This window comes from Melanotaenia boesemani, chromosome 6 (assembly GCF_017639745.1).
Source record: "Melanotaenia boesemani isolate fMelBoe1 chromosome 6, fMelBoe1.pri, whole genome shotgun sequence".
Lineage (NCBI taxonomy): Eukaryota > Metazoa > Chordata > Actinopteri > Atheriniformes > Melanotaeniidae > Melanotaenia > Melanotaenia boesemani.
Window position 1 is genome coordinate 17,889,226 of NC_055687.1, and position 17,643 is coordinate 17,906,868.

At 42.1% G+C, this 17,643-nt stretch overlaps 2 protein-coding genes across 4 annotated transcripts in view; both read right to left on the reverse strand.

Annotated features, from left to right (window-relative positions):
* tars2 (threonyl-tRNA synthetase 2, mitochondrial) lies at positions 1–11,754 on the reverse strand. 2 transcript variants are annotated; one of them, XM_041987351.1, is made up of 18 exons: positions 11,551–11,754; positions 9,561–9,736; positions 9,365–9,479; positions 8,436–8,557; positions 8,096–8,204; positions 7,376–7,440; positions 7,198–7,276; positions 6,402–6,548; positions 6,201–6,299; positions 4,669–4,838; positions 4,437–4,599; positions 3,811–3,948; positions 3,289–3,366; positions 1,476–1,576; positions 853–954; positions 678–750; positions 440–554; positions 1–280 (listed from the first exon to the last, which is right to left on the reverse strand). In XM_041987351.1, the coding sequence occupies exons 1-18, from the start codon at positions 11,632–11,634 to the stop codon at positions 135–137; spliced, it is 2,082 nt and encodes a 693-aa protein (XP_041843285.1). In that variant the 5' UTR covers positions 11,635–11,754; the 3' UTR covers positions 1–134. The 2 variants fall into 2 exon arrangements, with proteins under 2 accessions (XP_041843285.1, XP_041843284.1); XM_041987350.1 differs by having other exon boundaries at positions 9,561–9,742.
* Positions 9,607–17,643, reverse strand: part of rprd2b (regulation of nuclear pre-mRNA domain containing 2b) — a 27,935-nt gene continuing 19,898 nt past the window's right edge. The window contains exons 10-11 of one of the 2 annotated variants that reach the window (XR_006010681.1): positions 15,521–17,568; positions 9,607–9,742 (exon numbers count right to left, since the gene is read on the reverse strand). Coding sequence is in view for 1 of the 2 variants with exons in the window: in XM_041987349.1 (XP_041843283.1) it covers positions 15,596–17,568 (1,973 nt within the window). In the remaining variant the exon portion in view is untranslated. Of the gene's footprint in view, positions 9,743–13,266; positions 17,569–17,643 lie in introns of those variants that run through there. The other variant, XM_041987349.1, reaches the window with a different exon arrangement.

Here is a 17,643-nt window from a genome sequence, read left to right on the forward strand (position 1 = left end):
CATGTTTTATGTCATTTTTTAATGTACTTTTCTTACAGTTTGTAGCAGCCACATCTACAGAAAAAGCTGGAGTGTAGCAGCTTGAGCATGCAAAACCAACATTACATCAGTGACTCATTATTTCTAGGAAACCCTCATGAAAACTCATCAAGGTTGCTTCTTGTGTCTCTTAGCTGTGTGAGGGACCTCAGCACCTCCTCCACTGGCCTCCTGCCCAGCTGTTTACCCGCTCTGCTCCTGACATTCACTGTTCGAGTCTCAAGTTCCTTATCTCCAACCACTACAAAAAAAAAACAGAAAAAAAGTTGTTTAAATATATATACATTGATATTAGTGAGGAGGAAGTTTGGGAATGCTGCATTAATGAGAAAAAACAAACTGACTTTAATTAAAAAAAAAAAACTTTAGTGTGTTAAATAGCTGCTGTCATTCTTCTTACCAAATATGTAGTTGTACTGGGCCAGCTGAGCAGAGCGAATCTTCTTATTTAAGGTTGCGCCTTGATCATCGTTCAAATGAACCATGAAGCCAGCTTCATAGAACTGTTGAACCACCTTAAGAGGAGAGAAAAGTGCCTCTTTTGAGATTTTATCTATTAAATGCTTCACATTATGACAGAAAGAGAAAAAGCTGTTGAACGGAAAGCAAACTGTTGAAGACCTCCGTCTGAGACTGACCTGCCTGCTGTATGACTCACTGTTGCCCCCCACAGGAATAACCATGACCTGAGCCGGAGACAACCACAGTGGCCTAGTTAGGGTGAAAAGAGACTGCTGATGTGTTAAAGCATAGATACAGTTTCACCCCACACTACGGTCTTGTGAAACAATGTGGTTATCATCGTCATCTTACCATCTCCCTCCAAAGTTTTCGGCCAATATAGCGATCATTCTCTCCAGTGAACCCAGCACTGCTCTGTGGACCATCACTGGTCTGTGCACCTGCCCGTCTCGTCTGACAGAAGAGTTAGAAATGGATTAGGTCATGGTGCAAATCAATAGATAGAGCCATTTTAATTATTTTTTTAAACACATTGATAACTATCTGCTGAATTAAGCAAAACCGAACATCCTTCAGATTTCTCTCCTCCTCCGTTCCGTTTCCAGAAAATTAACAACTTCAAGACATAAATCCACATCTCAGTAAGATTCGTCTCCTTAACTGGGTGATCAAAAACACGTTGACAGAAGCAGACCGTAAGGAAAGCAGATTCACGAGGCAAAAAGAGATTATGAGGCATAAATAGGGAGCATGCTCACTTGAGCTAATAAATTCAATAAAGGACTAATCTTTCATGATTAAATTAAATTTCTGTTAAGTTTGACTTGAGCCACTTTCACCTGAGCATTTACAGTACTTTGTTCACAAGCATGGGAGTTAACCCAAGCAGGGCAAGAGTGCGTTTCTAAACCGGCACAGATGCAGGAATGTTTCAGAGCCTGAATGCCAAACGCTGAACTTGTTAACCGACTCACCCGACGTACTGAAGGTCGAATCTGATTGGCAGCTGGAAGTCCAGTTGTATTGTGGCACACTGGTGCTGTCGGCCGATTGCATCCTTGATGAGGATGTCGATCTAAGATGACACACGTCAACATTTGTTAGTATCAGACTTTACAAATCTCCAAGGCTGAGCTCAGATGCTGCTGGAGTCCCAAGTACATTTTTGTGGACAGAACTGGTTGCAAATAGGTTTCCGGGAGAAGATGAACTTGCTAATTGTGGCCAACACACCCCAGCTGCATGGTGGTGAGGAATGTTTGTTTCAGTGAGTGTGTTGGTATGCATCTGCCCCTCCAACCTGACTTGACCTCCTCCTACTCTGTGCTTCCACATGAGTCTGATCATGTCTACCTGAGGCTGACATCCTCTTGATGTTGGTTAAACATAAAATTGAAAGTAAAACAGAGCTCATTCTCAAGTTTTGCTATTTCCAGTTTATACAAAAGCTCAGGGAGCAATAACTGTTCTATTTCAGTTTTTACTTATGTGAAAAACATTATGTGGTGCTCAGTATTTTTCCCTGTACAGCAGGAAACAAAACAATGCACTGTAATCTGCAACACCACACCAATAATCTGTCCTTCCAAGAATTGGATTATACCATTTAATCTACACACTAATTTAAATAATTTCACAGTTTAGGAAATTAAATTATGTGTTCTCCTCCTGTGACTTTGAAAAGTCACAAGAAGCACATGTAAAGCTTATTGATAAATTTGATATCTTGTTTATTCTTGAGCAAAAACCAGAAACCTCAGACCGCCTGTACACAGCAACAACTCTAAACCAAACTAATGGGCTCGACACACGGGAGGCAACCAACGACAGCGACGGCAGCAGCACCGTGCATCGCGCTATAAGATCGCTTTTCTCCAAGAAATTTGATTGGTTATGATATTGGTGGGGATTTTGACATTTTCAAACCAGTCCCTGACGTGACAAAGTATGACAGATAGAGAGTCAGAAGATTTTGCAGGAATTGACAGAAATCTTGCTGTTTACTGTGTAAAAGAAAGACAATCTTGGGTTCATCCGAGTTTACAAAATAGGAAACAGCATGTGATCATTTGATGGACGTCATGGCTGATCGAGATAAATCCAGAATCTACGTTTGGACTAATTCACTCTGGCGCCACGCGACTGCCTTTTATTCAGCTAAAATGATCTATTCTTCCATGTTCAAAGTGTTTGCAGACTGCGCTGTCTAGCCTGCTCTCATTGGTCAGTCCATGAAGCCCCTTGCTGGTTTGCTGTAGTGCCAGGCGACAGCGACAAAAATTTAACATTTTCCTATTTTCTTGTGTTGCGTCGCAAGCCCCATGTGCACGTCTACATGAACGAGCGCAACATTTCACATGCACGAATGTCGCCTGTCGCTTGGCTGGAGGAGGACAGCGATTTTCGCCTCAATATGCAGGTTCCATAGGAAATGATGGAGAAGGAGCGACGTCGCCTCTCGTGTGTCGGGCCCAGACTTTTTAATCAAGACTTTTAGGAGATGAACTAATAATTTAATTTTCATTAACATACGAGCCATCCTCCAAACTGGACAATTATCACTGTTCAACGTGTTTAAAGTGTCATTTATTTTAGTTTGTTTGAAAGTAAAACTAAACCTTCAAAACATTTAGTTAGAATACAAAACGTGTTTTTTTAGTGTTTTTTTGCAGAAATGTCTGTTACAGCTCTTCATCAGATTCACCCAAGAAAAAAATCAGAGCATCTCACAGTTTACACTTGAATGTGAAACTCCCATTTTCCAACTACGTCACCCCTCATACTGACCTTAGGTCCGTAAAAGGCTCCGTCTCCAGGGTTCAACTCCCAACGTTCACCAAACTGCTGAAGACTCCTCTCCAGCTGCTGCTCTCACACACACACGCGCGCACACACACACACACACCATAGAGCACAGTGAGAAAGGCAAGGAGAGAACATAAAAACATTAACACACATTACGACTGCTGCGTTTAGTGTTAAAGAGCTGTGGGAGCTCAGAACCATAATGTTCAATTAGACTCAATTGAGTCAGCTAAAATTGCCACTGTGCCCATTTAAAAGGAATCTATGGGGATTTATAGATATACATCTACTCAGGAGCTCACCACAGAGCAGCTATCAACTGGAAAGTACCACTCACATAACTGGTTAAGTGGATATCATTACACCATATCAGTGTGTATAAAGATTTCTTTAGCAGCTGTGATTAAATGGCTCCCACTTACAGTATGTACACACACTGTGAGCAGCTGTCCAGGACTGCTTTTGGCATTGAAGATGATAGAGTGTGGGAATGTGTGTGTTTACCTGCTCAGCATTGTCCCACTGTTCAGGCTCCCCCAGGCACGGCGTAGGACGTGTGGAGAGCAAGCAGTGAAAGGAAAACCCAAACACTTGATAGACGCTCCGGACAAAGTCCAAACAAGCCACAATCTCTTCTTCTAGCTGGGGAGAAAAAGGAAAACACGTCAACACACGGACAGAAAAAAAAATCTAATAATCAACAGGGAGTCAAGATGGAGGAGTTTAAAGGGTTAAATTCTAAGCAAGGCAGGAAAAGTGCTCCTAAGATTGAATTAGTATTTCACAGGTTAACGATTATCATGTGCCTGGGATCTCGGAATTACTGGGGTGCAAACTTAAGACCTGGAGAGAAGGCATCATGGGAACAATCCAGGACTATGTGAGAGATCAGGAAAACTGCTCAACTACAGCGACAGACATGTGGAGGTGTCATGTTTTAACAGGACAAAGACCTTCATTCATCCAGGCTGAGGCCTCCTGGAATGTCTCAGGAGTTATTTGTACAGCCCATCTAATCACTATTATATGGCTTCACGTGTGCTCAATTTACAGCTTCTATCTGGTTAAAGATGATTAAAAAATGAAAACAAAAACAAGTTTTTTTTTTTTATTATTTTAAGCATGATTACCTGCTGAGGTGTGCAAAAGATGTGAGCATCATCCTGGCAGAACCTGCGGACACGTGTCAGACCTCCCAGAGCTCCAGAGATCTCATTACGATGCAGCGCCCCGAAGTCGGCCCACCGCAGAGGAAGCTCCCGCCACGAGCGAACTCGCTGCTCAAACATGAGACTAAACACAAGAAAGCAGAGTCAGTTTTTGTTAAGACATTAGAGTGCAGAAATGTGTGTGTGTGCTTACCAGTGCGCAGGACAATTCATGGGTTTGAGAGCGTAGGTCTGAGAGCCTTCTGATGTCACGGTGAACATGTTCTCGCTGTAGTGCTCCCAATGACCCGAGCGTTCCCATAATGCAGTGCTGTATAGGGTAGGGGTCACAACCTCGGTGAAACCTCGCCTTCGGTATTCACTCTATGAGAGGTCGGGAAGGAAGGATGTGTGTAACAAATAACAATGAGTGCAGGAGTAGGTCAAGCTGTCACAACAGTGTCATTATGAAACCAAGAATAATATCCTCAGGATTACAACCTGGACCATATGTGTACACGTAGGTTCAAGTTTGTGTGAGAATTTAATTAATGACACACATTCATTGTTAAGCAAATCAAGCAAACAAGGAATAAATAAATCTTAGGATAAGCAGCACTTTAAGATTATATAAACCCAAATCAGGTCAGAGTTTGCATAATCGAATTAAGGTACATGTGGTATTTTGGATTTAGGTACATAAGTAGCTGTGAAAGGTTATTTTGTTCGTGTAAAGTGGAAAAAATATGCTGTATAATTTTGTTATGAAAATTAAGAAAAAAAACATGAAAAACAAAGAAATCTATTTTTTTTTTAAAAATGAAAGTTGAAAATACATATTCAAACAGACGCGGTACAGATTACTCATGCCTCTTTTTGAGGGGATGTTTATTTTTTTCTTCAGGGATGTTTTGGGCTCCAGTCACCTTTTTTTTTTAAACCGTGGCGAGACGGAAAACGATCAGGAAAAAAGGGGGGTGGCATGCAGCTAGGGTGCCAGGCTGGGAGTCGAACCTGAATCAACCTGATGAGATAAATACTGCCCACAATACAGGCATGATTTAATAACTAACCTGCGCCTGAAGACCAGAGCAGCATGATGACAATGAAACATTTAGGTTTGAGTTCCACACTGATGTGCTCCATATAAACCTAAGTGCACAGAACTGAGTGATTACCCACTGCTAAACAGAGATGTGCTCTTTTTCCCTTTGCTGGCACATGGACTAGGCAGGATTGATGATGAGTGAAAGGAGGGAGGAGCTTCTATCTAAATAGAAAGGAAGAATGTGGGCTGGAACAGAGAGGCTTCACTTCAAAACAACTGTGTTCTGGGAGAGCTATTCATGATGGTTGTGTCCATCATTTTAGATGAATCTCTCACTGAGAAAAAAAGATCACTCCCTGGTTTAAAGTATAGTTTTAAATTAAATGCATTTAGCAGAATTAATCACTTTATGTATAACTTGTTGTTGACACTAAAACAACCATTTTGTGTTTGCATCCACCATGTGAATGAGGTGGATGTTCATGACCGCTGGACATGAGCAGAGCAGCTGCTGTTTGAGTGAGAATCATCCTTGGTGTTTTACAAAAATAACTGATGGCAAAACAACAGTAGGATGGCAGAGACTAAACATCATCAGACAGGTTGCCTATGACAACACACGAGTCTCTAACTTGATGAGATTAAAGCATCTTTTGCAATTTTACAAAGCAGCTTAAAATATAAAAATTCAAGTGCACCTTTATAAAGTCAGTGAGGGTGTTGTATATGTGGGCTCCTTTAGGCAGAAAGAAGCAGCTGCCTGGACTGACTTCATTGAAGAAAAACAGCTCCTGGTCCTGTACAAAAACATGTAAACAGGATTACTGACATGAAGTGCTTGACTTCACTCTTTTTAGCCGATATCATTTAGGTACCTCTCCTTAAATATTTCATCTTACCGTCCCAATACGCCTGTGGTCCCTCCTCCTCGCCTCTGCCTGCTCGCTCTCCCACTCCTCCTTGTCCTTTTCTCCCGGGAACACCACACCTAACAAACGTGTTAAACCCAAGGACTCTGTCTGATTGGCCAGGGTCACGGAGGACAGCTGGGATGGTGTAAAGATGGAGTGTGGAGAACATGGTGAGAAGAGGGAGAAAAAAGGTGAACAAAGAGAGGGCAAAGGAGGAAAGTGAAGGCTACCTAAAAAGAGGAAAAATGTACAGATGAGAGTGATATCGCATCTGATGTCTGCCACTGTGTTAGCAGGCGCCCAGAACAGGAAAATGGCCTCTGACAAACAACATCCTGCCGCTGATATTTCCAGTCACTGGCTGTTGTGGAATCCCAGTCTGCCCAGCGACAGCCCAGTGTGGAAACAGCTCGCTGGATCAATAAAGACAAGGAAAATTCCATTTACGCTGAATGTGTCCCACTAGGCAGAAAAGGTCATATAAAAGTGATTTTTACTGATGGGATTAGGTTAACTTGGAGCGGTTGATTGTAGCATGCGTCATAAATCCTTGATTATCTTGTTTGAAGCTGGAAGAACAGGGACAGAACCGTAACAAATCTAACAGTGTTTAGCTTTCAAAGGGATCAGCCATCAATCCTTGAGCTAAATTTCACTAAACAAGCTAATACACAAAGAAGCCTTTGGGCAAAACAAATTCAAGGAAACAAGAGAACAGAAAGGGTACATCAAACTACAAACGAGCCACTTAGAGGCAGCAGCAGCCACACAAACAACCACACACCTGGAGCATCTTGAAGACCTTGAGGAGGCCAGTGTGTGGGAGGAGGGGCCCACTGCACACTCCTATACTGTCTCCACACCTGACTCGCACAGAAAAGAGGAACAGGTTCATTGTTTTTGTTGAGTTTTTAAAGACTGCAAAGAAAGTCTTAATCAGATATGTGAATATTTCTACATGCCTGTACACTCTGACTGTGGAGCCACTCATCTGCTCTTCAACCAGCTGCAGCCTCAGCTGACTGTCCTATAAAAAAAAACATCCAGAAAATAGATTAATCATACGAGCAGCTACAATACGAGGGACCTGAGGTCAGCTGCAGGAAGAGTTGTGCCTTTTAGTTCAATTCTATTTAAGTTTCTATTTAAAATTGGTTACAGAAAACATCTTTATCTCGTCTTTAGGATTTCCTTAATATGAATCCAAGGCCTTCTCATTTAACTTTTACTAAATGAGTTCCTTTGATTTAGTTAAAAATGCTGCACAAAAGATCTTTACAACTAACAATGAAAAAAAAAGAACACAAAAACACAATGAGCACACGTGAAACACACTTTGGGAATAATGGCTGCACTTCATTGACAGGCAGATTGACTTGGCTTTAGAACAAAGATGAGACTAATCACCCAAATCTATTTGTTCTTTTTCTACACCAGTAAACCAGCACGAAAAAGCAGGAAAAATCATTAATGCACCTGTGCATTTCATGCTATAACATGTAAAATGTTTAGGGTCTCGGTCACCTCAGCTTGCAGTAGTTTTTTTTTTTTTTTTTTTTTTAGTAGAGTGAAGCACCTGGAGTGGTGCATGCTGGGTCCACATGGAGGCAAACTGACCCATCAATAATATTATTACAATCCTATTTATGGATGTTATGTTAAATGTAGCTAGTGCTGCTGACCTGAAAAAGTTCTCTGACTTCTTCTGCATTCAGCTCCAGGCTGAACAAAGGAAGTTTGAGCGCTGCCGCCTCCTTACACCTTGCATCAACATCACTCAGAGATAAGGTACTGTGGTGGGGTCAAATACAGGTAAAACATCCAAACTGTTAAAAAGTTGTGGTAGTGAGGATTTAGAGTGTATGACTTAATTGCAAAGCTTGTAATGATAATGAGAAAGGAAAAAAGTCAGAGAGATGGTATGGATCATCTTAACTATAAATTTAGTAAGCTGGCATTACATCAAGAGTGCAGTTGGGAATCTGTATCCATCTTTCAGAAAAGATCATATGAACACTTCACCTGTTGTCCAATACAAGATCACAGAAAAGTCCGAGTTCTGATGTTCCTTCTCTGCAAACTTGAGCATTAAATGCCCCCTCCAACACACTGCCCAGGACACATGCTCCGGTCCTCCATGCTGCCTAGGAAATTAAAGATGGTGCAGAGTGGATTAGTAAGAGATCGAGAGGGCAATGTTAGAGTGATGGAGATCAAGTAGCACCATGGTTAACATCATGTAAATTTATGAAAGTCGATTAAAGGATCCCATTCTAGAAACACTTAGGTGTAAATGCTTGATTTTGGCCTCTGCAGAAAGTTGACACATTAATTATTTTCTCCTCTGCTACAACTCTGAGAATCAGTCTCAGTGTTAGTGGGACTGAGTTACAGATGTGTCAACATAACAAAAGCAGTTTTTTTTTTTTTTTAAATTGGCCACAACTCCTGGCTCATGATGATGCAAAAGCAATCACTGGGAATATGTAGAAGAAACTGTTTTAGAGGACAAAATGTTTTACTGGACTGTCAATCAAAAGAGGACAAAAAAATAATTTTGATCAATGGATCAATGAGCTGCCTCCTTTTTTTGATTTTCCTTTTTATTTCAATGTGTCTGACATTGAACATGCTGTGGTTACATGTTTGCTAATTTATTTTTATGAATCCAACTGTGAGGATCTCAGTTTTACATGTTGTGTTTGGACCTACTCATGAACAGCAATTTCATATTAATAAATCAAGTGTGGTCTCACTTGGGTCATAAAGTGTACTGGTCTCATATTTCAAACCCATTTTTAGGATAACCAAGTGGTTAGGCAAAAAAAAAAAAAAAAAAAAAAAGACAACACTACTAAAAACAGAGGAATTCTGTGTATCGGTCACATGGGACAGGCAACACAGGTCACTAAATGTCCAATGAGATATGAGAACCCAACAAAACCAAATACCTGTTTTCCCTCGACTGTGTCAAACCCCAGAAGATGCAGTTCACAGTCTGCCTCTAGAGGTCGTCCAAGCTCCCACAGCTCTCCGCTCACCTTACTCACCAGCGCTCCTTTCAACCTGGTATAACACATTAACACAGCTAAAGCAGGAAAAAACAACATGCACACTGAAACATTTCTGCATTTATAGTACATTTACCGCACACTCTGTGCAATGAAGAGAGGAGTGGTGACACCAGCTGTTCCCTTTACTGTCCGGCCATCAGTCAGACGGATACTAAGGGGCTTTTCTGCAGCTTCAAATCTCTTCTTATTGGATAGTTTTTCCCTGAGAGACTCAAAGACTCGAAGTCGCTCAGATAAAGCTGGAGACACCTGCAACTAGAGAAAAAAAAAGGAGATAAGGTTCAAAATGGAGTGAAACTGTGCAAAGGGTGACGCAAGTAAAGATGCATTGTAAGGTAAGAGTCAACAGAGTGGCATAAAATGTATTAATGTGACAAAAATACTCATCAGAACTTTCAACACTGTTGCTTTTCTTTCAAAAGGCTTATTGAAGCATCTCATGCTCTGAAATGATAAAATTCTAACAATAAATATCATTTACACCCCCCCCCTTCTCTCTCTCAGTTCACATATGTATTAACTGAATATAAATTTACAAATTATGCTACTTTCATTGATGAGTCAGAGATGTACTATCTATAAAGAAATACATGTTTTTAGCAACACTAGTAACTTCAACTTAGATAATGCCTTTAAATTTGAACATTTCAAAACCAAGACTGTAGGCCGTGGCATAATGGGCTTTCCATTTTTATCAAAGCACTAAATATTATATTACACACACACACACACACACATACATATATATATATATATATATATATATATATATATATATATATATATATATCCTGTTAGGATAAGTTCAGACCATAGATGTTAAAACACAGAAGCTGTTCACCATGCATGGAGGGTTCCACCCCAAATCCTTTGTCCAGAGGCTATACACTAAGTACAAAGAGGGAGGCTGAGGACTAGTGAGAATCAGGGCCACTATCGAAGATTAAACGTCCAAGCTCCATGAAAACATCAGGAAGATGGCCCCAAGGGATGAAGCACTGAATGTCTCAGGCAATGGAACCTGGATGCATGGGATGTACCACTGACACATAGCCAAAATAGCAGATATGAACAAGTCCTACCAATGGCTAGAGAGGGCTGGACTGAAGGACAGGACAGAGTCGCTAATCGTGGCAGCAGAGGAGAAGCCTTGGGTATCAGGGCAAATGAGGCCCAAGCAGGACCCCTGGTACAAGCTGTGCAAAGAAGCCCCTGAAACAATCCAGCACCACACAACAGGGTGCAAGATACTGGCAGACAAAGAATACATGGAACGCCATAACCAAGTACCCGAAATAGTGTACAGAAAGACCTGTGTAGACTATGGACTGGAGACCCCTAGGTCACAATGGGAAACGCCTCCCAAGGTGGTGGAGAAAGAGAGGGCTAAGATCCTGTGGGACAACCAGACAGTTAATGGATAAGCAGCAAAGAAAAGCCACAGTGATCAATGTAGCCATCCCTAAGGAGAAAGGAACTCAAGAAACTGGAGAAATACCAAGCACTCAGGGAAGACCTGGAGAAAGCCTGGAAGGAGAAGGCAACAGTATTACCAGTGGTCATTGGAGTACTGGGGGCCATGTCCCCCACACTGGAGAAGTGGCTCCAGCAGATACCTTAGGAAACATCAGGTATCTCCATCCAGAAGACTGCAGTCCTAGGAAAAGCTAAGATAGTCAAGCTCCCAGGACTCTGGAGGACCCAAGCTTGAAATAAACAGCCACCCATCCCACCCAGGGAAGATGGGAGGTTGGGAGAGGAAACAGTTTTTATACACACACGGGAGGGGGAGGGGGGGGGGGGGGGGGTTGCTCTTATACAATATAATTTACATAAATGTCATCCCTAGTCAACTTTGTCCAAAAGCTAAGTAAAAAATAAATAAAAAATTAAAAGCTATGCAGGCTTTCAAAGTACAAACTGCTCAACAGCACATTTTCCACGCCAACATTTTGCAACCAACACTCACATCAGCTACAGCTCACAACAACAGACCACACACACACACACTCCTTGTGGCTAACGTTAGCATCTATTACTGCACTTCATAAGAGCTAGCGCACCTTGCTGTACCTCCTGTGCACACGGAAAGTTGTACGAACTGCCGACCTACTGGCAACCAGCCGAAACAGCTGTGTCACCGCCATCCAAACACGCCTGTCACACGTTCATTTCCAAAAATGCCACATTACTCTCCTTCTCTGCAAGCTGCCATAACACCGGAAGCTCGGATTAAGGAGCTGCGACGTCGTCAGTGTATGCTTGTGACGCTGCTACGAAGCAGCGTGCGCGCTCCAAGTTTGGACATCTGAGCGCGCTTTCACACAGGAGCTGCGCATGTGAATAAAGACCATAACATATCAGGTTTGAAATTCTAATACAAAGTATAAGCTACCATGAAAAGATCAAATGTTAGGGTTAGACATTTTAAACTGCCGAAATTTTTAACCACACAGCGCATGCGCCGGGAGTCACAAACCCAACACTTCCACATACAAAAAACGTCAACCTGCTGCAGGAAGGCTGAGCAACAGAGTTGCTTTGCTCCATAGACCTGCAGGTTTCCCGGTGATCTCCTGCTTTTACTCAATAATATTCTGTTTTTTTTGTACCAGAAATCGACATTTTTCCTCAAAACTGATTAAACGGAGAAACTGAGGATAAAATAATATAAATCTATTCTTTTATCTTAAAAAAAATGTCCACAACTGTTACCCAATTAAACGATAAGATTTCACTTACAACTCTATGGTTCAGTATCCTAAATTTAGATACTGGCTATATTATGGACTTCACTGTTTACATTAAAAATAACGAACTGAGGTCAAGTGGTTCCAAAACTAAACTGGTCAACTTTCCAGACTGGCTTTTACTTGATGTACCGCCAATCAGCCACTTGAGGGCGCTGTAGTACCATATGAAAGAATACAATAACGCTACCTAGATTAAACATTTCAAAAGGATAATCTGTGCATTAATAATTGAGAAAACATTTTCTCTCACCACCGTTTGTGTCCTCCCTTTAATTGGCTAAACACACATGACTTTTCTTTACAGCTGATCACTGTGTTCTCCTCCATCATGCCTATGCTGAAATGTACTGTGTAGAAAACCTAAAAAGAGCAAAACTGCATGTTTACCTGTCAAAGCTTTGTTCTATGTCAAATAACTAAAGACTTTCGTCTATAATTAAAAAAAGAATTTGTTTCCTTTGTAACTGGAAGATAATGACACACAGGTGTAAATATGTTGCTGAAAAGTTCTGCAACATGAAGGCTTTGAATTAATTGAAGTAAAAGCTGTCATTTAGGTAATGTAAATGGCAGGTCCACTTAAATGGGGTCATCCAACAATTACAAAGGTTTATGCAAGTTCAGAAAATGTGTAACTAGTGCCACAATTTTTTAAATTGCTTTCCAAAAGCAAAGTGTATTGCAGTGTTCATTGTTAAGAATCAAATGTGAAAAAATTCAAAACAAAAATCAGATATTTAGAGAAGAGAAAAAAAAAACAAAAAAACAAAGCAAACAATTGAGTGTTAGATTATGAGAACTACCTGATTAGTCAGGAGTGCAGCCAACAACTACGTTACAAATGCTCTAACTATGTGAGAAAGATGAAAGCATTTCAAAAGACTCCCTATGACCATCATTCTGCTACATAGTAAAGAGCCATTTTCCTCTGCGAGTATGCTGGGTGTATAATCACTGTGAAATATAATTGCTGCAGAATGTGTGCATGTTCATAACACCAGAAAGGATTGGACACTCAAAGACCAGTGATGTAGCATCCTTGATGAGAACAGCAGTGAAACTAATCAAATACACAGACCATCAGCTTCGTCACATGTTCAATCATTTCCAAACTCAATTTGTCAAACCAAGTTCTTCTGAAGTCAAAAGAGTGGTTATTTACAGGGACAAATAAAATGTTAAAAGTAGTGTTTGCATGACGATGTTTGACAACTCTTCTTGTTTTCTCTTCATGCAGTGTCATCCCTGCAAACTAGTGCTGATGATTAGCTGCTCCGAGGTGTGACTGCAGCGTTAACAGTGGCTAGTAACAGACAAAGTAGTGAAAACAGTGTAACGAATCTTATTACATTTTTACAACGTACCTATTCACAAACTTTGAGTAAAAATCTGTAGAGTCTTGATAAGCTGGCTTATAAATAAGCACAGAAGAAAACACACTTCTGGATCAAACACAGGAGACATGAAGCATTGACTGCAACACAGTCTGCACCTCTAACTGAATGAGTAAACTACTGCGTAACAGAGCAGCATTGTAGCAACAATACTCACAAAAAGGGAGATAAACTACCTTTTTCTTTTTTTTTTTACCCTAAATTGGGTTGAGAGGAGCAGAAGTGTTGCTGGAATTAAGCACAGGGACTTGAAGGTGGAAGCATGAAATTAGCAAAGAAAAAAGTATAAAGAGCCCCAAAAACAGCTGGATTGTTTCAGTAAATCATTTAAAAATGTCCCTGCAAGCTCAAATTTTTTCAGTCAGTGGTTGCCTGCAAGGGGATAATTGACAATTCAATCTTATTAAAAAATAAAAAATAAAATAAAAGCTACTGAATGCTGATGTAATGTCAAATTGGCAGCAGCTGTGTAAATATATGAAAGTAAGTAGCGGAAAAAAATTATATCAGCGCAATTCAAGAGATAAATAGTAACCAAATAAAGTACCCCCTCCCCCAGTTCAATTGAAACTCTGGATTTTATTCAAGGCAATACATGTTGAAGCTTAGCAAGTGTGGTTCAAAAGGAAATACCTCACTCCACTACTATCTTCATTACTCTATTCTGAAACGCGCACAGCCAGACAATTATGTCGGCGATAAAAAAAAGAAAAGAAAAAATAAACAAACGAAAAAAAAAACAAAAAAAAAAACAAATTATCTCAAGCCTCCTCTTCTGTGGTTTCAAAAGGACAAAAAGGTGTGTCAAGACACTGCAGAGAAATTCTTCAGGGTTAAAGCTTTTCCAAGGCCTCAAACACAGTAAAGAAACAGGGTGAGTAATCATCATTGTTCTCATTTACAGAAATAAAGTTTGAAAAAGAAAAAGTCGTATCAACTCACTCTTTATATTTACAAGCTTAGTAATGTACAGTGGGAGGGATAGATGGGTGAAGAAGGTTGAGCAAGAGGAGAATATTTACAAATAGATTTTTTGGAAATAAGAACAAGTGTTAACTTCAGCTGCATCAACAAATCTTATCACTTCAAAATGAGAAATACTAGTTTGAGGTGCGCAGGACACTTTCATACACCAACGTCATCACTTCAGTCACACATTTTTGAATTTGTTTGACATTTTGAGAAATGTGATACGTTTTGCTGAGAGCTACAGGACGTATTCATCTTTAATATGAAGCAAGTAACAGCACAGCATTTACTTAGGTGAGCATATAGATTTGAAATGTGGGTTAAGTTAAACAGTCTACTCTGTTTGCACTATTCAACCAGCAGTGAGGCTGCCTGGCCACATAACTGCCTAGCATACAATCTCTTATAAAACTAGATTTTGTACTGAAAAAAATCGTTTTTTTTTTTCTGTCCTAGGTTTTAAGCTTTATAAACAGCAGCCTGACATGAGTGGCAACAGTTTTACTTCAAATCTCAGCCAGAAAGCTGGTAAACATTTCCCAAAATGCCAAACAGCTGCCTTGAGTTTTTTTCTGAGACCCAAACCTGTTTCACTGGTTACCTGAGGTAAAGTAACCCCTGAATCACACAGGTATAATAATTTTTACCTCGTAACTGAGTTAACTGGAGTTTTATTTGAATGATCATGACTTTCTTGCAAAGAAACATTTATCTACTGTGTATGGATTAGTGAAAAGTGGAAGATAGTGGGTTGTTACACAACACTCTGAACTATGTAAGTGATAACCTTGGAGTACAATGTGATGATGACTGGTCACCACGCTGAAGCAAGAAGATTTAATCAGCTATTTACACACAGCCTAAGGTATCTTTAATTCAAGCTAAATGACAGAGTAAAGATATATCTGAGCTCATACCAGCAGGGCTAACACACACTGCACTGTTAGATGTGTGGCTTGCACTTCTCATTCAGCTTGCCATAGACGACCACTTCAGTAGCGTGGGGGTAGGAAAGGCCTCTTCTGTGCATTGAAGGGACTGCCTGGGAATGGAGGGCCGGCTCGCTTCCCCCCACGAAACCCAACTCTGGAGAGATCTTGAGATGGGGTTCGGCCTCGCTGCAGGGGTCTCTGTGAGACAGGGGTGGAGAGGATTGGGGGTCGAGGACTGGGCAAGTTGAGGAGGGGAACGGGGTTGGAGGTCTGATTGCGGGGCTGAGCTGGAGGACTAGCAGGGGGTTTCTGGGGAAGATGTGAGTCGACTGCAGGGGAATTGGGTGTGGAGGGAGAGGGAGTGGATGATGTGGGAGAAGGGGAAGGGGAGGGGAGAGGTAGATTCAGAGGCTCCTTCACTCTACCTAGTAAAGGTGGAGGGACACCTGGGGTACCTGGGCGATGAAGGGGGGGTGTATGGCGAGGGACAAAAGGCTCTTTAACTGTGCCAGGGCGAGGAAGCTTAGGGGGCTCGCCTAGCAGCGATGACATGAGTGGTGGGGGGGTCACTTTGCTTCCTCTGGGCCCCATTCCGCAATGATCTCCAACTTCGCCTCTGATTGGGGGAGGAAGAGTTAAGGGACGATCGACAGGGACCAACACTCCCCCCACCATGACTGCAGAGGGCACAGAAGGGTGAGTAGGTGGAGGTGAAAGGCGCTGTGGTGCAGGAGGTGGAGGGGGTCGAGGGATTGGTGGAGGAGTGCTGAAGAAAGGGGATGTAGGAGGATGCTGGAGGTGTAGTGGAGGAGGAGTCTGGATGTTCTCGGCGTGGTACGGCATTTGGAACGGAGGCTGAGGAAGAGGAGGTGGGAGAGAAAGGGGTGGAGGAGGGTGAAGATGTGGGATGAGGAGATGTGGGGGAGGAGGGAGACGGGGAAGAGGGGGTGGCATGGGTGGGTTCATGTCCTCAGCACCTCCCTGGCTAATGTTAAGAGGAGGGGGAATGATTTGGGGTGTGGGAGGCTGAGCTTCCCGGTATTCTTCCTCTTCGTACCACACAGATACCCCTGGCCGACTGCCAGCGCCCCCCCCTCGTCGAGAGCCTCGACCAATCACACGGATGCTTTCTACTGTCTTGATGCGTTCCCCAGCAAGTGGTCGGTTAGAGTACCCAAGAGTCTGGATGGGTGCCCCTTCAGTGTGGGGTGATACAAGTGTTTCAATACGATGGTACTGGCCCTCCTCCCCTTCTCCACCTGTCGACACTTTTCCCTTGTCCACTTTTTTTCCACTCAGATTTCCATCATCAGAGCCAGAGCTTGCCTTACGAGAGCCGGCCGAGAGTTTTCTCTCTCCCATCACTCTGCTGTTTCCCATAATCCTTGGCTGGCTGTGGCGTTCATCTTTCTTACCCTTCATATCATTACCTGTAGAAGAGGAGATCTGCTTCCTCATGGCTTCATTATCCTTTAACTTTGTGCTGCTCTTTTTCCCAGCTCCATATCTGGATGAAGAGGAGCCTAAAAAGTTTCCATCGTTGTCGCTTCCTGATGGGGTGATCGCAGCATCCCAGGGGTCACTGCGATAGGCTGTGGGTGAGAGGTTATGCCCTCCAGATGAGCCTAAAGATTCTGGCATGCTTCCAGGTGTGTCCATGATCTCATCCTGTGTCGGAGTGCCAGCTGCCTCATCTCTCACCGGGGTCCCATCCACCCCATCTGGACTGACATCACCTAAAGCGAGACTAAAACCTGGATTACCCTGCAAGAAACTGTTGATCTTGGATTCTAAACTGGGAGGAGAAACAGAAGGCGCTACAGGACGAGGAGGAGGTGGAGGAGGAGATTGTCGAATCTCCTCCCAGTCTCTGGTTCTTCCAGGTGTCTCTCGTTTGAGGCTGTTCCCCAGAGCAGGTTTTGTTTTTGGGGTGGTTGGGGATACCAGAGTTTTGCCACTTGCTGATTCTGGAGAGGTTCGGGTGGAGGGGGCAGATGAGGTGTTAGTCACATTCTGTAGGAGAGAAGAAAAAGCTGTTCCAAGACAAAAAAAAAAAAAAAAAAAAAGTGAGAAATTAGGAAATGCATTCAAAATTTTTCCCCCATTTA